The sequence below is a fragment of the Oncorhynchus gorbuscha genome, linkage group LG17, assembly GCF_021184085.1.
Source record: "Oncorhynchus gorbuscha isolate QuinsamMale2020 ecotype Even-year linkage group LG17, OgorEven_v1.0, whole genome shotgun sequence".
Lineage (NCBI taxonomy): Eukaryota > Metazoa > Chordata > Actinopteri > Salmoniformes > Salmonidae > Oncorhynchus > Oncorhynchus gorbuscha.
The window spans coordinates 27974060-27993685 of record NC_060189.1 but is presented as its reverse complement, the minus strand read 5'-3'; the positions used below and the strand labels follow the sequence as shown (position 1 = coordinate 27993685).

The following is a 19626-nucleotide window of genomic DNA, read 5'->3' as shown; positions in this document are numbered from 1 at the left end:
ATAGAAAAGTCTCTATCTGATTTTGGGATGGGGTGTTGTGGGCTTTTAACCATGGTCAGAGGATCAATACGCTGGACATACACTGGATAGTCAAACGGCACTACAGTGAGTCACCTACACTAGGGTTGCAAAATTCCCTGGTTTTCCAGATATCCTGGTAGGAGGATTCTGGATTTCCTGCTTATTCCCTCTTCATTCCGAGGGAATTTATTAAAAGTTCCCGAAATTTTGCAACCCCAGCCTACACTAACCTTTCTTTACCCTCTTGGTTTACTTGATGATAATCTTTTAAAATAAACATGTAATAAACAGGAGAGTTGTTTTGGATCCTGACAGGGGATGGAATGCCCCAGCATGAGCCACTGCTAGTGCAGAGATGTTCCACTCCTGTCTGTCCGTCAGTCTTTCTGTCTACAGCACACTGTTTCACTCGTGTCTGTCCGTCTGTCTGTCTGTCCACAGCATACGGCTCACAGCAATGGGCGCCAGGAAGTCACCACGCGCTCTGTCCGCTCGGGAGTCCGCACCCGAAACTCTGGTGCCGACGAGCAGCCTCATGTGGGGAACTATCGGCTCCTGAAGACCATTGGGAAGGGCAACTTCGCCAAGGTCAAGCTGGCCCGCCATATCCTCACTGGCAGAGAGGTGAGAGGAGAGACCTGCAGCATGACAGGCTGCTGTAGCCCCTTTCTGGTTTACCTAGCAACACATACAGGTAGCCTAGTGGTTAGAGCGTTGGACTAGTAACCGAAAAGTTGCAAGATCGAATCCTTGTACTGACGAGGTAAAAATCTGTCGTTCTGCCCCTGAACAAGGCAGTTAACCCACTGTTCATAGGCAGTCATTGAAAATAAGAATTTGTTCTCAACTGACTTGCCTGGTTAAATAATTTCGTAAAATAGACTCTTCTTTCCCCTCTCAATAGCGTTGTTCTTGTTGTGCAAATATGAATTGTATGTTTTTCATCAGTAGGTGACATAAAAAAGAGAAGCAATGAACATTCACCAGCTAGTTTATTAGGTACACCCAGCTAGTACTGGGTCGTACCCCCCCCTTCCTTCAGAACAGCCTGAATTCTTCATGGCATGGATTCTGAAAGGTGTCAGAAACGTTCCACAGGTATGTTGGTCCATGCTGACGCAATGGCATGACACAGTTGCTGCAGACTGGACAGCAGGACATTCATGCTGTGCACATCTATCTCATCCTGTTCTCTCTCTCATCCCATAGATGCTCTATTGGGTTTGGTCAGAAACAATGTTGAGATACGCTGTAGCGTTCAATCGTTGCTTGTTTATATCAAGGGACCTAATGTGTGCCAGGAAAACATTCCCCACACCAGTACACCACTGTAACCACCGCATTACCTTTGACACCAGGCAGGATGGGGCCATGGACTCATGCAGCTTACGCCAAATCCTGACTCTGCCATCGGCATGATGCAGCAGGAACTGGTATTTGTCGGACTAGGCAATTTCCCACTCCTCAGTTGTCCAGTGTTGGTGATCGTGTGCCCATTGAAGCCACTTATTCTTGTTTTTATCTGGTATGAGTGGAACCTGGTGTGGTCATCTGCTGCAATAGCCCATCTGTGACAAGGATTGACAAGTTGTGCGTTCCGAGATGCCGTTCTGCATACCACTGTTGTACTATGCTCTTATTTTCCTGTTTGTGGCCCACCTGTTAGCTTGCACGATGAGCTGCTTTCACCCACAGGGCTTCCGCTGGATGTTTTTTGCTTGTCGCACCCTAGACACTGTCATGCGTGAAAAGCCCGGGAGGCCGGCTATTTCTGAGATACTGGAACCTGCGCGCCTGGCACCGACGATCATACCACGCTCAAAGTTGCTTAGGTCACATGTTTTGCCCATTCTAACGTTCAATTGAAAAGTAACTGAATGAATTGATACCTGTCTGCCTGCTTTATATAGCAAGCCATGTGACTCACTGTCTGTACCTAATAAACTGTCCGGTGAGTGTATGTACAGTTGAAGTCGGAAGTTTACATACACCTTAGCCAAATACATTTAAACTCAGTTTTTCACAATTCCTGTCTTAGGTCAGTTAGGATCACCACTTTATTTTAAGAATGTGAAATGTCAGAATAATAGTAGAGAGAATTATTTATTTCATCTTTTATTTATTTCATCACATTCCCAGTGGGTCAGAAGTTTACATACACTTAATTAGTATTTGGTAACATTGCCTTAAACAATTTAAACTTGGGTCAAACATTTCGAGTAGCCTTCCACAAGCTTCCCACAATACATTGGCTGAATTTTGGCCCATTTCTCCTGACAGAGCTGGTGTAACTGAGTCAGGTTTGTAGGCCTCCTTGCTCGCACACACATTTTCTGTTTTTTCCACATATTTTCTATAGGATTGAGGTCAGGGCTTTGTGATGGCCAATCCAATACCCTGCCTTTGTTGTCTTTAAGCCATTTTGTCACAACTTTGGAAGTACGCTTGGGGTCATTGTCCATTTGGAAGACCCATTTGCGACCAAGCTTTTAACATCCTGACTGATGTCTTGAGATGTTGCTTCAATATATCCACTTAATTTTCCTCCCTCATGATGCCATCTATTTTGTGAAGTGCACCAGTCCCTCCTGCAGCAAAGCACCCACACAATATGATGCTGTCATCCTCGTTCTTCACGGTTGGGATGGTGTTCCTCGGCTTGCAAGCATCCCCCTTTTTCCTCCAAATATAACGATGGTCATTATGGCCAAACAGTTATATTTTTGTTTCATATGACCAGAGGACATTTCTCCAAAAAGTACCATCTTTGTACCCATGTGCTGTTGTAAACCATATTCTGGCTTTTTTATGGTGGTTTTGTAGCAGTGGCTTCTTCCTTGCTGAGCGGCCTTTCAGGTTATGTCGATAAAGGATTTGTTTTACTGTGGATATAGATACTTTTGTACCTGTTTCCTCCAGCATCTTCACAAGGTCCTTTGCTGTTGTTCTGGGATTGATTTGCACTTTTCGCACCAACGTACGTTCATGACACACTGGCATTGTGATACAGTGAAATAATCTGTCTGTTAACAATTGTTGGAAAAATTACTTGTGACATGTACAAAGTAGATGTCCTAACCAACTGTTTATACTGGTATTTTGTCTTCTACACACCTTGTTTTTGCTCTCTCCTCAGGTGGCAATAAAGATCATCGACAAGACACAACTAAACCCAAACAGCCTTCAAAAGGTAAGGATCCTCCCCGTGTGGCTGCGATTCACAGTACACTTATTGAGGTGGTGTGACAAAATGTATAATTTGTGAGTGTGGCTGTGCAACCCCTGATCTTTGTAGTTTTGGCCTGGTTGTGGTTGTTGCCAGTCAGAGGCCATTATTGATCTGACTGATGTGCTGTAGCAGGCAGGGTTTTGGTAGACAGAAAGCAGAGCATGACCAGGGCATATCTTGTGTGGCCGTTGGTATTCTGCCTGCCCGACTCTGAGACTTAGGGTAAGCATCTCTCTCACTCAATGCTTAGCTGCAGTTTCCATCTGTTTTTTCACCATTGATTCTGTGCTTTGTATTTAAGGCCTGGCCCTTCGACATAGACTGTGCTAAACCAACAGAAACAATCAGAGCCACGAGGGGCTCTTCATGAGGTGGCTTGTTGGAAACACACAAAACATGACTCTTCTGTTGACAACCTCCTTGTAGGTCGTTATAAATAAGCCCTAGGAGTAGTCATGTTGATTTAACTCATTTATAGCAATGCAAAGCTACAGATATCATGCTTAAATGTCCCCTTTGCCAGTTGAAATTCCCTTGTCTGACAATGCTATCAGAGACTTTGATTTGTGAACAAATAGAAACTCTACCTCTCTCTGACACGGTCCATGTTTTGATTTATTGTCCCAATAACCGAAGCCACCCGCATTTGTAGTCTCCTCTTCTCAGTGTACCTTGGCCCTTGACCTTTGTAGTTATGTAATTACAGGTGTTGGATGTGAAGTTTTTTTTCTTCCTAGTTTGGAAGAGAGGAGGCCCAGCTCACATCTGTCACAAGCTTATTGTGATTTTATTTCGCCTCCCTCTATCCATCCCTAGCCCCCCCACACACACTTCACTGGAGGTCACATGACCAGACCGGGCTGTTGTTGCATAGGTTAGAGGGCAACGGTTATGGAAGCCCTTGATTAAAGGTAAACAGTTTGTTCTCAAATGTTGGTGTGGCGTCAGCTTCTACTGCTCTCCTACTCTGTTCTTCTCAAGTCACCACAGAGCAGCACTAGTCTCACTATAGGCTAATGAGAGCAGAAGCAGTGCTCACCAGTAAATGTGGAACTGCCTGTTAGAAAGTTACCCGTTGTGACAATTAGCATTGCGCAAGTAAAGATTAATGATCCATGTATTACTGCTCTGGTATAGCTGCATTGATTGCAACAACATCTAGAAGTGTTGTGTCTCGTGATGTTTTGGCAGACTTCTTAATGCCCTGGGCTGATAGTTCCCATGTGGTCTGTGTCTATGCCTCTACGCACACTCTGGATGTTTCTTGATGTAGACTGAAGTCTAACGTGTGTGTGTGCGTGCGTCTGTGCATGCGTGCGTGTGTGAGAGTTCCGATCTTTGTCACCCCATAAGCCTGTCATTAACTGCTGTAATATAGTGTTGTCTGACCCCCATAGTTTTTTCTTTGGAAACAATGATACGCCTGCCTGCCTTTCCATGACATGGAAAATGGCCTTTGATTTTTTTCTCTCAATATTTATGCAGAACTATGACAATATTTTGGATGTAATAATGGGTAGAGAGATGTAATGGGAAAAGTGAGCTTAAATTTGAACCACTCCGGTCTTCATCCTCCTCTAGTGTGGCCTGTGTCTGTCTATCTTTCTGTCTGTGTTTGTTGATGGCTTAACAGTTATTTTTGTATGTTTTAACAGGCAGATCAGCTTTAACATTGCAGATAGATTGTGGGTTCTATCTATGTAATTGTTTACAGAATTTCCTATCCCCCATATACAGTGCATTCGGAAAGTATTCAGACCCCTTGACTTTATCCGCATTTTGTTACGTTACAGCCTTATTCTAAAATGCATTACATTAGTTTTTTTCTTCATCAATCTACACAATATACCCCATACTGACAAAACAAAAAAGGTTTTTAGAAATTTTCACAAATAAAAAAACAACAACAACTGAAATATAAATGTACATAAGTATTCAGACCCTTTACGCCTCCCTAACCCCAATCAGTTGGGACAGCCAGCTCAAGGAAGTCTTGGTGGTTCCAAACTTCTTCCATTTAAGAATGATGGAGGCCACTGTGTTCTTGGTTACCTTCAATGCTGCAGACATTTATTGGTACACAGATCAATGATACCCTTGTTTTTAAGCCCTAGATTTCTAGCCCCTTGATATTAATGTTGGATCTGATTTTAATAGCTAACATTTCTATGGCCATAATAAATAGATATGCTGATAACGGACAACCTTGTTTTACTCCTCTTGCCCCTTTTTAAAACTTTCTGAGAAGTAGCCATTATTTACTATTTTATCACATGGGGTTACTATACATAACTTTAACCCATTGTGCAACACTAAAATAGTCCAAATAGTCCAATTATATAAGTTCTAGTCATACTTTATCCAAGGCCTTTTCAAAATCAGCGATTAATGCCAGGCCTGGTTTCCCAGATTTTTTTTCTAGTGTTCTATTGTGTCAAGTACTTGTCTTATATTATCTACAATGTATCACCCATGTAAAAAACCTGTTTCATCAGGATTAATATTATCTGACAATACCTTTTTAATTCTAAGAGCTGTACATTTTTCTAGGATTTGATGGTAACTGAAGTGCAAGTGGCCTCCAGTTTTTTAGGTGGACTGGATCTTTATATTTGCCACCTGGGTCCTGTTTCAGTTACAGTGAAATTCGACCTCCTTGCTGAGTATCTGATAGTTTACCATGTGAGTGGTTCAATTTTTTAAATAACAGACCTTTGGGTGAACAGTGCAACTTTCAGACATGGTGATATACTGTATCTCCTCTAATGCATTGTTTATGTCTACTGTAGCACTATTATGTCTTGGATAATGCCAGCCTCACAGTAGTATGGCACAACATCAGGCATGTGTCCTGTTCCATTAAAGATGGATGACTTGTATTATTTTATGGATGGGATGGGAGCACAGATAGCTATAGTTAAAGGGAGATCAATCAAAAAACTGCACATGGCTCTGACACAACTCTGTAATGGTTTAGTGTGTGTGTGTGCACATCCTGCTCAAATTAAGTTGAAAATGGTCAAGTCGAAGGTTCCCTACTGTCTCTCTTCTCTGACACATCCAGTCCAACACTGAAATATGAATTCATTTATTTTCTCTGCTTCCAGCTCTTCAGAGAAGTAAGAATAATGAAGCTTTTAAACCACCCAAATATAGGTAAGTAGAACACACACACACACACACACAATTGCAGCTGGGGAAGTAGACAGGATTCTCTGCTAATTTAGTTTGATTTTTTTAACCCACGCATGCCATGATTTCTCAAATCTGATTATAATGACATACACAATGATAACCATCTAAAAGAGAGAAAGAACCGCTTCTACATCCCACCTCTGCTATATATAGCCCTGGAGCTCAGCCACTCTTCATCCAGAGACTGTTAGATCAGCTCATGGAAAACACTGCAGGGAAGACGACTTTACAGTATATACCCAATAAGCATGTGTGAGTGCCCTACAGTATATACCCAATAAGCATGTGTGAGTGCCCTACAGTATATACCCAATAAGCATGTGTGAGTGCCCTACAGTATATACCCAATAAGCATGTGTGAGTGCCCTACAGTATATACCCAATAAGCATGTGTGAGTGCCCTACAGTATATACCCAATAAGCATGTGTGAGTGCCCTACAGTATATACCCAATAAGCATGTGTGAGTGCCCTAAAGTATATACCCAATAAGCATGTGTGAGTGCCCTAAAGTATATACCCAATAAGCATGTGTGAGTGCCCTAAAGTATATACCCAATAAGCATGTGTGAGTGCCCTACAGTATATGCACACGTGAGATATGGTAAGCGTTAGTCTATGACTGGGTCCCACACGCAGGCATGCATGCACAAAAGGAACTTAGAAATGTCTTCAGTTTCCTCAGCCTCCTCAAGGCTTTCAGCAGTAGAAAATGTAAGTTATTGGATTCCTTGCTTTAAGTTACGACAGCTTGCTATTTATACTGCGAAGCAGAAACTCCCTAGAACCATCTTGAATGCCCTGTGCGCTATCCAGGACAAGCATTTTACAAAGTTGAGCCAGAAAGATGCAATGTATTAGTTGTTATTGCGTGTGGGCCAAAGACAAATAGTTCTCTTTCCCCCTCAGTCAAGTTGTTTGAGGTGATCGAGACCGAGAGGACGCTGTACCTGGTGATGGAGTATGCCAGTGGAGGTGAGCAGTATTGCGCCGTGGCTTCTCAGCCCTCATAACTGCTGTCATGGTAAAGGGCTTGGTGAAGAGTCATACATATCATACATACATACATGGGGGGGGGGGTTATTTATTTAAGATGTTTGAAGAGGTAGGATTTCAGATGGGCAGGGACTCTGCTGTGCTAGCCTCAGGGGGAAGCTGGTTCTTCCATTAGAGTGCCAGGACAGAGAAGAGCTTGGTCTAGGTGGGAGACACACACACATGGACATGGACACACACACACACTTACTCCCTGCCTCCGGTCAACACTGAGTGTGTGTGGGAGGGTTTTGAGGATGCAGAACTAGAGGTTTTATGGGGAGTATTGTGTTGATGCTGCCCCCCCACAAAGACACAGGTGCGTGGGCTGAGGAATGCCTCTGATGTTGTAGCCATACTCCGAAACTTGTGCCTTCAGGACAGAACTACAGTATATTAATTAGAGTTCTGTTTCCCTCTGTAGGCATGAGGAACAGATAGGCTCACATGCTCCACATACCATTTTTCACAGTAGTTATTGACTTTAAAAAAAAACATTTACCTCATAAGATGTACTGTCTGAATGTTGACGTTTTTAAACTTTTTTCCCCTTTGAAATATGCAACCTTTAATTTCAGCTCCTAACTTTTTCATTTCTCTTGCAGGAGAGGTCTTTGACTACCTTGTTGCACACGGAAGGATGAAAGAAAAAGAGGCCAGGGCTAAATTTAGACAGGTAAGTACAGGACTTTTCCCGCAGTGTGCTGGATTCACACCCTGCCTGCCTGGCCATACGTCACAAGTCAGTGTCCTGACCCACCCAGGGTATGAGGTGGGGTTATGAGAACTGTGGAGTTATGAGAACTCTGACAAAACACAGAGCTCCCCTCATCTCTTATCTCTCTGTCACTGACGGTGAAACACTGGGGGTGTGCTGCCTACACACAGTGCTCTGCAGTGGAAGGAAAGGCACACTCAGAAATGTCTAGGCTACAGCTTCCTACTTCCCTGGTCTCACTGCAGGTTCATCTTACTGCAGCGTTTCACTGGGGGCACTGATATACTGATACATCTAGAGCAGATGCTCACACAGGAAGAGGGGACACAGTTTTCTCCCAGCTAGAGATGTCATGTCTACACCTTGTGTCTGAGATACAGCTAGAGACACAGAGTATCTTCTCACTCTACACCACATCTCCTCACCACATCCTTCACCCGGGGGGAGGGGTGTGTGAAAACATTGTCAGGTGGAAGACTGTAACTGTCTGTCTATTTCTTTGTAGATCGTATCTGCTGTGCAGTACTGCCACCAGAAGCACATTGTCCATAGAGACCTGAAGGTAAGGAACCAGTGAGGGTGTGTATGTGGGGGAGAGTAGGATGAAGTCAGGTGGCCGGAGGCAGGCTTCGGTGGGAGTGACTCTGTTCAGAGTTCCCATCTCCCCTCCTCTGGCGGCAGCCGCGTGACCACAGTCTGCTTCCTCTGTAGAGCTTCATGAATGATCCATGAGGACAGAGATGTGAGAGCAGAGAGCATCCATCTCCACCCTGTGTGTTTGTGTCACTGGGGAGAGGCGGAAACACAGTTAAACTTTAAACGCAACACTAACTTTGACTTGCAGAGCACTTTGTTTTTGTGGGGGGGGGTGTTCTGTAAAGGACCCTCTTCAGGCATCAGTTGATCTTTTTGTGCCTCTGGCATCTCTATATCTTAATGGAACTCTACTGTTATCATGAGTCTTTGAGTTATTCAAGTATTTGCTTTTACCTGTGACCCAGTTGGTCTGTTACCTACATCTATTCTATTTCACTGCTATTTCTCACCTCATCCGTACGTCCATTTTCTCTCCCTTCCCTCCTGTGTCTCTAGGCAGAAAACCTGCTGTTGGATGCAGACATGAACATTAAGATAGCAGACTTTGGTTTCAGTAATGAGTTCACCATGGGGAACAAGCTGGACACGTTCTGTGGCTCCCCACCCTACGCCGCCCCGGAGCTGTTTCAGGGGAAGAAGTACGACGGGCCCGAGGTGGACGTCTGGAGCCTAGGGGTCATCCTTTACACCCTGGTCAGCGGCTCGCTGCCCTTCGATGGGCAGAACCTCAAGGTCAGCAAAAATACTATCACAAAAATACTTCCTTCCTCAGATTCTTTGTCATTGGGAGATTCATAGTCAATGAAACATATGGGTAGAATTTTAGATGGACAAGAACTTACAATTTCAAAGATGCCCTCACTGCCTGTCTCATTCACTCTTTCTCCCTGTCTGTCTCTCTGTAGGAGCTCAGGGAGCGGGTTCTAAGGGGAAAATATCGTATCCCCTTCTACATGTCCACAGATTGCGAGAACCTCCTCAAGCGCTTCCTAGTGCTCAACCCGGCCAAGCGGGGGACTTTCGAGGTGAGGGACGACAGCGAAAATGTAAATATTCTACACTTCTTTATTCACGCCGCCATGGCACTCCAAGAGCATTTCTTTCCACCCGCCACCTCTCCATCCATCCACCACTCCTCGGCCTGGCATCTGCTCGACACTCTCTTTTTGCGCTTCATATTCTCCCTTCTCTTTATCTCTCCGCTGTTGGCACAGTACATAATTCATGATCACTCTTATTTTTGCATCCTTTTTGGTTCTGAGAACAACACCGACGTTGTCTTAGTTTCTGTGTTCACATTGTGCGTGCTAGAATCCACCCTCACCCCTCTTGTCACCAGATGTTCAGATGAGCTGTAACCTTGCATTGAAAGATGTCATTTAGAATAGGTGTCGGCCTCGTGATTGTACATTTCCTATTATCGTGTAAACCCATCGTACACGACTGTCCTATTGATTGGCGAGTTTGTTTGAAAATGACATTATACAGACTTTAAATGGCGATTCTGGTTTCAAACAGTGGAGCGTTGCATCGAATCGAAGTCTCTATCCAATCTTTTTCAAGGAAACCACAATTCACTTTATTTGAGTTCAATGATGTGAAAGTGAATTTAAGAGGGTTCCTTATGCTACACACATCCATGTGTACGTATGACTGATCATGATGTTAAAACCCTGTACTAAGAGGACCCTGGCCTGTATTATAAGGACTATTTATTTTTCTTTCAGCAAATCATGAAGGACCGCTGGATCAACGTGGGATCGGAGGAGGACGAGCTTAAGCCTTTTGTAGAACCAGAACAGGACATCACGGATCAGAAGAGAATAGGTACTAAACGGGAGAAAAACTGCTCTTGTTATTGCGCTTCAGAAACTCGAGTGTGTAGGCAGCAGCAACACTGCAACAGAATCACTCTCAGCATTTAAACACTTTGAAAAGAAAAAGAAGAAATGCAGCATAAAAGCAGCCTTGTTTCTGCGAGAGCCCCTGAGAGAGGGTGAGACACATGAGACAGAGAAAGCCTCCACATCCTGCCCTGGATAAAAGCACTACGGCGGGAGAGGGAGGGGTAGAGAGGGCGTATGCTCTGAAAGATGTCCTCTGGAGTGTGGGGGTATTGCATAACAGCAGCTGGGATCTCCGTCAGAGCACATGTGTTAGAGGGAGATGCCAGTCACCTAGCGCACAGAGAGAAAGAGAGGCGGGAGATTGGATGGAGCACATGTTTCACTGAGGGCTCTGTAGTCTAGTGGAGAGAGATCACATGTTTCACTGAGGGCTCTGTAGTCTAGTGGTGAGAGATCACATGTTTCACTGAGGGCTCTGTAGTCTAGTGGTGAGAGATTACATGTTTCACTGAGGGCTCTGTAGTCTAGTGGAGAGAGGTCACATGTTTCACTGAGGGCTCTGTAGTCTAGTGGAGAGAGATCACATGTTTCACTGAGGGCTCTGTAGTCTAGTGGAGAGAGATCACATGTTTCACTGAGGGCTCTGTAGTCTAGTGGAGAGAGATCACATGTTTCACTGAGGGCTCTGTAGTCTAGTGGAGAGAGATCACATGTTTCACTGAGGGCTCTGTAGTCTAGTGGAGAGGGATCACATGTTTCACTGAGGGCTCTGTAGTCTAGTGGAGAGAGATCACATGTTTCACTGAGGGCTCTGTAGTCTAGTGGTGAGAGATCACATGTTTCACTGAGGGCTCTGTAGTCTAGTGGTGAGAGATCACATGTTTCACTGAGGGCTCTGTAGTCTAGTGGTGAGAGGTCACATGTTTCACTGAGGGCTCTGTAGTCTAGTGGTGAGAGGTCACATGTTTCACTGAGGGCTCTGTAGTCTAGTGGAGAGAGATCACATGTTTCACTGAGGGCTCTGTAGTCTAGTGAAGAGAGATCACATGTTTCACTGAGGGCTCTGTAGTCTAGTGGTGAGAGATCACATGTTTCACTGAGGGCTCTGTAGTCTAGTGGAGAGGGATCACATGTTTCACTGAGGGCTCTGTAGTCTAGTGGTGAGAGATCACATGTTTCACTGAGGGCTCTGTAGTCTAGTGGTGAGAGATCACATGTTTCACTGAGGGCTCTGTAGTCTAGTGGTGAGAGATCACATGTTTCACTGAGAGCTCTGTAGTCTAGTGGAGAGAGATCACATGTTTCACTGAGGGCTCTGTAGTCTAGTGGAGAGAGATCACATGTTTCACTGAGGGCTCTGTAGTCTAGTGGAGAGAGATCACATGTTTCACTGAGAGCTCTGTAGTCTAGTGGAGAGAGATCACATGTTTCACTGAGGGCTCTGTAGTCTAGTGGAGAGAGATCACATGTTTCACTGAGGGCTCTGTAGTCTAGAAAGAGAAAAGGGTGGATAGAAAGAGATAGGATGGATGGATAGATAGAAGGATGGATAGCTAGAGAGAAGGATGGATAGCTAGAGAGAAGGATGGATAGCTAGAGAGAAGGATGGATAGCTAGAGAGAAGGATGGATAGCTAGAGAGAAGGATGGATAGCTAGAGAGAAGGATGGATAGCTAGAGAGAAGGATGGATAGCTAGAGAGAAGGATGGATAGCTAGAGAGAAGGATGGATAGCTAGAGAGAAGGATGGATAGCTAGAGAGAAGGATGGATAGCTAGAGAGAAGGATGGATAGCTAGAGAGAAGGATGGATAGCTAGAGAGAAGGATGGATAGCTAGAGAGAAGGATGGATAGCTAGAGAGAAGGATGGATAGCTAGAGAGAAGGATGGATAGCTAGAGAGAAGGATGGATAGCTAGAGAGAAGGATGGATAGCTAGAGAGAAGGATGGATAGCTAGAGAGAAGGATGGATAGCTAGAGAGAAGGATGGATAGCTAGAGAGAAGGATGGATAGCTAGAGAGAAGGATGGATAGCTAGAGAGAAGGATGGATAGCTAGAGAGAAGGATAGATGGATAGAGAAAAGGATGGATAGATAGAGAGAAGGATAGATGGATAGAGAAAAGGATGGATAGATAGAGAGAAGGATAGATGGATAGAGAAAAGGATGGATAGATAGAGAGAAGGATGCGGAGATGGAGAGAAGGATGCGGAGATGGAGAGAAGGATGCGGAGATGGAGAGAAGGATGCGGAGATGGAGAGAAGGATGCGGAGATGGAGAGAAGGATGCGGAGATGGAGAGAAGGATGCGGAGATGGAGAGAAGGTTGCGGAGATGGAGAGAAGGATGCGGAGATGGAGAGAAGGATGCGGAGATGGAGAGAAGGATGCGGAGATGGAGAGAAGGTTGCGGAGATGGAGAGAAGGATGCGGAGATGGAGAGAAGGATGCGGAGATGGAGAGAAGGATGCGGAGATGGAGAGAAGGATGCGGAGATGGAGAGAAGGTTGCGGAGATGGAGAGAAGGATGCGGAGATGGAGAGAAGGATGCGGAGATGGAGAGAAGGTTGCGGAGATAGAGAGAAGGTTGCGGAGACAGAGAGAAGGATGCGGAGATAGAGAGAAGGATGCGGAGATAGAGAGAAGGATGCGGAGATAGAGAGAAGGATGCGGAGATAGAGAGAAGGTTGCGGAGATAGAGAGAAGGATGCGGAGATAGAGAGAAGGAGGGATAGATAGAGAAAAGGATGCAGAGATAGAGAGAAGGAGGGATAGATAGAGAAAAGGATGCAGAGATAGAGAAAAGGATGCAGAGATAGAGAGAAGGATGGATAGATAGAGAGAAGGATGCAGAGATAGAGAGAAGGATGCAGAGATAGAGAGAAGGATGCAGAGACAGAGAGAAGGATGCAGAGATAGAGAGAAGCATGCAGTGATAGATAGAGGGAACTGATGTATTATTAAGGGAGCTGATGTATGATGGAACTACAGCTCCGGGATCTTCCTCACCTGGCATGCTCCTCTCAACGTGATGTGAGCAGCACAGCGGGGGTGGAAGTGATTGGTCGGGAGGCAGATGGAAAATGGGGAGTGATTGGTTGGAAGGCAGCAGGGGTGGCAGTGATTGGGTGGGTGGCCTGTGTGTTACCCACTCCTCCCCTCCCCCCAGCACTTTTCCTCCTCTGCTGATGGATGGGGCGAGAGGGAGGAGGGGTGATAACACCTGAGCTGGAATGCAATGCTGACTCACTCATGAGGTTTCTGCTGCATTTAATAAGTGGTGGATTCGCTCTTGTCGTTATGGTGGAATAGGAAGATATAAATACACCATTGCTTTAAATGAGTCAGAGGACTAAGTGTGCATAATTGCTTATGAATCTTGTATTAACTATGTAGAACACACTAAGGATGTGGGCTGTTTTTGGTTGCTGAAACTTGTGAATAAGATATTTTTGTTATTACGTTTGTTAACATTTTGGGTTGCAGGATTGGGGTCAATTTCATTAAAGGAATAGTCCCTGAAAATGAGAAAGTTGTTGACAGTGGTTGTAGAGGTGAGGGCTGTGTATGTGAAAGCATGTCTCTGTACTGTTCCAGATGTAATGGTGGGGATGGGCTTCTCTCCAGAGGAGATCCAGGAGTCTCTGGCCAAGATGAAGTATGATGAGATCACTGCCACCTACCTGCTGCTTGGGAGGAAGTCTTCTGAGGTCAGAGCAACACTATAGATAGTTGTTTATATCTCCGTTCTAGTGCACAGTAAATTCAGAGTCCAGTCTTTTTAACATGTGTTCTTGTGACCTTTGACCCCTAGCTGGAACCCAGTGAGTCAACCTCCAGTAGCAACCTGTCCCTGGCCAAGCCCCGGCCCACCAGCGAGCTCAATGGCCAGTCTCCCTCCCACCTCAAAGTCCAGCGGAACATCTCCTCCAACCAGAAACAGAGACGCTACAGTGACCAGGGTGAGACACTCACAAACATTTCAAGGCAATTCTCATCTTTGACTCATGCTTTTCAGCTCAAATGTGAGGCTAAAGATATTCAATTCTATGTAGGCCAGTAATGTTTCTTTCTATATCCTTTGACTATTTCTTCCTCGTTTTCTCTCTCTTCTCCAGTGGGTCAGAATGTTCCCCAAGGGTCCGGATACCCCAAGAGGAGCCAGACCAGCACGGCCGAAAACAACATCAAAGAGGAGGGAGGGGTGCAGCTACGCAAACCCAACACCCCCGGCGGGCGCAGTGTCCCCCCCTCCAGTCCCCTGCTGGGGAACGCCAACAACCCCAACAAAGCTGATATTCCCAATGGCAAGAAGGGTGTTACCCCCGTCCCCAATGTGAGTGTCTGATATTCCATTCAATGATCGATTGTAGAACATAGTATGACACTTGAAGTGGGGATGAATCCCTCATTCTGATTTGATGATGTGTGCTGAATCAGCGCTTCTGTACCACCCTGCAGAATAACACTGGCTCAGGCGGGATGACAAGGAGAAATACGTACGTGTGCAGCGACAAGAACGCTACGGACCGGCTCTCTGTCATTCCCAATGGGAAGGAGAAAAGGTAAAGGAACGGGCCGGAATGTTGCTGTGTTTACTGGCTGCCTGCACTAAACCCCTAGTGGCCCCTTTCACAGGAACCCTCCACATGGCATCAACATTCAACACAGCACCTTCACTGTCCATCCCCCCAAGGCCTCAGAGGAGAGAACTATGTGTAGTAATACTGTTATTATTGAGAGAAGTTATTAAAGAAAAACACAACAAGGCCTTTAGGGGAGAAATACCATCAATTTCTTGCTCTTCTTTTACTTGCCTTTCTTGGCTCCCTTCTTCTTCTCTTCTATCTATCTGGTTAACTCTTGGTCTGGTTGTGTCTCAGTATAACTGAGATGTCTGCCTGTGTGACGAGTAGTCTGTTCTCTGGCTTTGCCCCCGTGTTGGCTGGCTCGTCCACCTCGGTCCAGCTGAGGTACCAGGCCCTCTCTCTGCCTGCCTCTCAGACTCAGACTGGGCCACGCTGCCCCACTCCCACTGCACTCTGGTCCCAAGTAAGACGGCAGGCAGGGAGTCCAACTGTCTGTTTGATCTCTCCCCTCCCACGTGTAGACCACCTATTTCACTGTCTCGGGCCCTCTCTAACCCACGCGACGGCCCCACATCTCCATCCATCCCTTTTATGGACGATCTCTAACCGCTGTGATGGCGACATCTCTCCCTCTCTGTAACCTCTTGGAGGAGACAGCCCCACCCTTTATTATACACACAACTCTGTTCCCTAATCTCTCCATCCTCTGTTTGGTCCTTGTAGCTTTGGTCTGACCCTGGTCTTGCCCTGGTATGGCACTGGGTTCCCAAAAACATCTTCATTAACGTTGCACTTGAAAACGCTCGTAATGTAACGCCTGCCTATGACCACTTGTAGGACAGCTAAGTGCGTTTTTTTCCCACCCACCCGTGTCACTTTATACACAAAAGATCTCCGCTGAACATAGAATCACATGGTTTATCTTTCTCGCTGGGACCACAGATGACTTAGAACAAAGTTGCCCATGTCTTTGCAATCGATACAAACAAGCGATATATGAAAAGATGCTTCAGTTGAAAACCGAGATGACTGCATCAAATTATAAATACAGTAGGTTAAAGGACTATTTCAATCATATTGAAATACATTTCATGTTAAATAAATTGTGGTTTATTTAGCTACGGTCTAAAGACTACTGTCTTTAATTTGTCTCAATATACTCTATTTCATGGTGTGTAACCTAACATGTGTGCAATGATGTGCCAAATGATTGATTTTAGTGCATTTTTCTCGGGTTAGTATTAGAATAAGCCGCCTGTCATGGATTCCCCCGGTACTGCTGCTCATTCTGTGCACCGGCTCTGGAGACTCCGTCACAATGGCCTTCAGCATCACTGAACTGTTTCATTACGCACACCTGGTTCCCATTCCCCCTGATTAGTAATCGTATATATGTGCCCTCTGTTCACCATTGTTTTATCGGTTATAGTTCCCATGTCTGTTGGTCTGTGAGTACCTGTGCTTTGCTATTTCGGCTTGCGTGTATTGTGCACTAGTTATTACGGGTGTTGTGCATTTGTTATTACGGGTCTCATCCCGTGTATTTATTTGAGGTTTAACATCGCTCTTTTGTTTGGGATACATCCCTGTGTTTTTGTACGTGTTTGTTTTGGGCTTCGTCCCCGTGCCTTTTCATGGCATGTTGTATATTTTGGGTGGAGTATTAAATCTCCCTATTACGAATTCCTGCGCCTGTCTCACATCATTTATACAATGTGACACCGCCTCAATATTTGTAGCCGTAGGTGGTTATATCTCTCTAGTGGCATATCCGTTGTCAGTATTGTGAAATAATGTTAAGGTAAGATTTGATTGGAGAAAGCTGATCCGAGAGCAGCGCTTCCTTTCTTTCCATCCTATCAGTATCAACACATGCTCCAACGATGCACTTCATTCTGCGTGGTGTTTTGGGAAACGCACGTTACATCTTCGGCCGTTGTAGGAAAGATGCATCGTTAAAACACTCGTAAGCCTTAAATTCCATCGCTGTCAGGAAACCGGGCCCTGTCTGGCACTGACAGCTCCACCACCCACCTCTACCTTGACTATCCAAAACTGTGTCGGTCACTCCATGTTCCCCCACTAACAAGTTTCCCCAAACTGTTCATGTTACCTCTCTCACTTTCGAAATAGAACATTTTAGGGAACTACTAGTATTATTCTAAATTAACGTAATTAACACAGGTTAGATTTAATTTGAGAGTTTGGGGCTTGAAGGTAAGGTTCTGGTGATATGGTAATGGCCCAGCTGGTGATGCTATGTATAGAACTGGTATGTACTGCCAGGTGTAGTCTGTCTTCTGTATCATCTCTTCCCTCTGTCCTCCCTGTAGTGTGGCCGTGTCTCCTGGCCAGCGGAACCCTGTGGTGTCCACCCACAGCATCACCAGCGCCACCACGCCCGACAGACTACGTTTCCCACGAGGCACAGCGAGCCGCAGCACCTTCCACGGCGGCCAGCTGAGGGAGCACCGCACGGCCACCTACAATGGGCCCCCAGCCTCACCCACGCTGTCCGACGACGCCGCGCACCTTACCCAGACTCGCAGCCGCGGCTCCAGCAACCTCTTCTCCAAACTCACCTCCAAACTCACCCGCAGGTAGGTGTCAGGGACAACGGCTCCACGTCACTCAATTCAGCCGAGTCCAAGCCCCTAAAATATACTCGGACTATATCGAGCTACTGTATATCAAATCAAAACAACAGGTGTGGACTAACAGTGAAATTCTTACTTATATGGTTTGTTTTTAATCCTTTTAATCCTTTGAACACAGTTCCTTTTAGCATCCTGAATCACATTGTGTGGAACGTTCACAGTCCTACTAACAATAGATTGTTCCAAAAGCACTGATAACGTAGCCTGGGTGCCAGCCTAAGAAATACATATAATTACATGTATCTCAAGTGTAAACCAGCAGGGGAAACCCAATTTGAGTTTTTGTCCAGACTGACTACCACATCTCAGGCGGGCAGCCAGGCTACTGACAACAATTTAGGGATGTCCCAAGACTAACTTGACATTAGGAATAGAAATCAACATCTTGTCTTTTGCACCTTCTCCTTCTCACCATTGATGATTCCAACCACCCTGCAATCTTATTAAAAAAAGGTTTCCAAAAGTGTTCTTCGGCTGTCCCTATAGGAAAACCAATTCTATTGGATTCTATATAGAATACTCTGTGTAAAGTGTTCTTCGGCTGTCCCTATAGGAAAACCAATTCTATTGGATTCTATATAGAATACTCTGTGTAAAGTGTTCTTCGGCTGTCCCTATAGGAAAACCAATTCTATTGGGTTCTATATAGAATACTCTGTGTAAAGGGTTCTTCGGCTGTCCCTATAGGAAAACCAATTCTATTGGGTTCTATATAGAATACTCTGTGTAAAGGGTTCTACGTTGAACTGAAAAGGGTTCTTCGGCTGTCCCTATAGGAAAACCAATTCTATTGGATTCTATATAGAATACTCTGTGTAAAGGGTTCTTCGGCTGTCCCTATAGGAAAACCAATTCTATTGGGTTCTATATAGAATACTCTGTGTAAAGGGTTCTACGTTGAACTGAAAAGGGTTCTTCGGCTGTCCCTATAGGAAAACCAATTCTATTGGGTTCCATATAGAATACTCTGTGTAAAGGGTTCTACGTTGAACTGAAAAGGGTTCTTCGGCTGTCCCTATAGGAAAACCAATTCTATTGGGTTCCATATAGAATACTCTGTGTAAAGGGTTCTACGTTGAACTCAAAAGGGTTCTTCGGCTGTCCCTATAGGAAAACCAATTCTATTGGGTTCCATGTAGAATACTCTGTGTAAAGGGTTCTACGTTGAACTCAAAAGGGTTCTTCGGCTGTCCCTATAGGAAAACCAATTCTATTGGGTTCCATATAGAATACTCTGTGTAAAGGGTTCTACGTTGAACTCAAAAGGGTTCTTCGGCTGTCCCTATAGGAAAACCAATTCTATTGGGTTCCATATAGAATACTCTGTGTAAAGGGTTCTACGTTGAACTCAAAAGGGTTCTTTGGCTGTCCCTATAGGAAAACCAATTCTATTGGGTTCCATATATAATACTCTGTGTAAAGGGTTCTACATTGAACTCAAAAGGGTTCTTCGGCTGTCCCTATAGGAAAACCAATTCTATTAGGTTCCATATAGAATACTCTGTGTAAAGGGTTCTACGTTGAACTCAAAAGGGTTCTTCGGCTGTCCCTATAGGAAAACCAATTCTATTGGGTTCCATATAGAATACTCTGTGTAAAGGGTTCTACGTTGAACTCAAAATGGTTCTTCGGCTGTCCCTATAGGAAAACCAATTCTATTGGGTTCCATATAGAATACTCTGTGTAAAGGGTTCTATGTTGAACTCAAAAGGGTTCAACCTGGAACTAAAAAGGGTTCTTC

The 19626-nt window shown here is 45.0% G+C and overlaps 1 protein-coding gene across 16 annotated transcripts in view; it reads left to right on the top strand.

The window, feature by feature from the left end:
• The window catches only part of mark3a (MAP/microtubule affinity-regulating kinase 3a), a 32594-nt gene that overhangs the window by 2196 nt on the left and 10772 nt on the right, over positions 1–19626 (top strand). For 11 of the 16 annotated variants that reach the window (XR_006832801.1, XM_046308413.1, XM_046308419.1 and 8 more), the window contains exons 2-15: positions 463–645; positions 3158–3211; positions 6358–6406; positions 7354–7419; positions 8085–8155; positions 8703–8759; positions 9290–9526; positions 9700–9840; positions 10522–10621; positions 14237–14349; positions 14454–14601; positions 14758–14975; positions 15101–15204; positions 17562–17828. Coding sequence is in view for 15 of the 16 variants with exons in the window: in XM_046308413.1 (XP_046164369.1) it covers positions 463–645; positions 3158–3211; positions 6358–6406; positions 7354–7419; positions 8085–8155; positions 8703–8759; positions 9290–9526; positions 9700–9840; positions 10522–10621; positions 14237–14349; positions 14454–14601; positions 14758–14975; positions 15101–15204; positions 17562–17828 (1808 nt within the window). In the remaining variant the exon portion in view is untranslated. The remainder of the gene's footprint in view (positions 1–462; positions 646–3157; positions 3212–6357; positions 6407–7353; positions 7420–8084; positions 8156–8702; positions 8760–9289; positions 9527–9699; positions 9841–10521; positions 10622–14236; positions 14350–14453; positions 14602–14757; positions 14976–15100; positions 15205–17561; positions 17829–19626) is intronic. The other 5 variants (XM_046308414.1, XM_046308420.1, XM_046308417.1 and 2 more) reach the window with 1 other exon arrangement.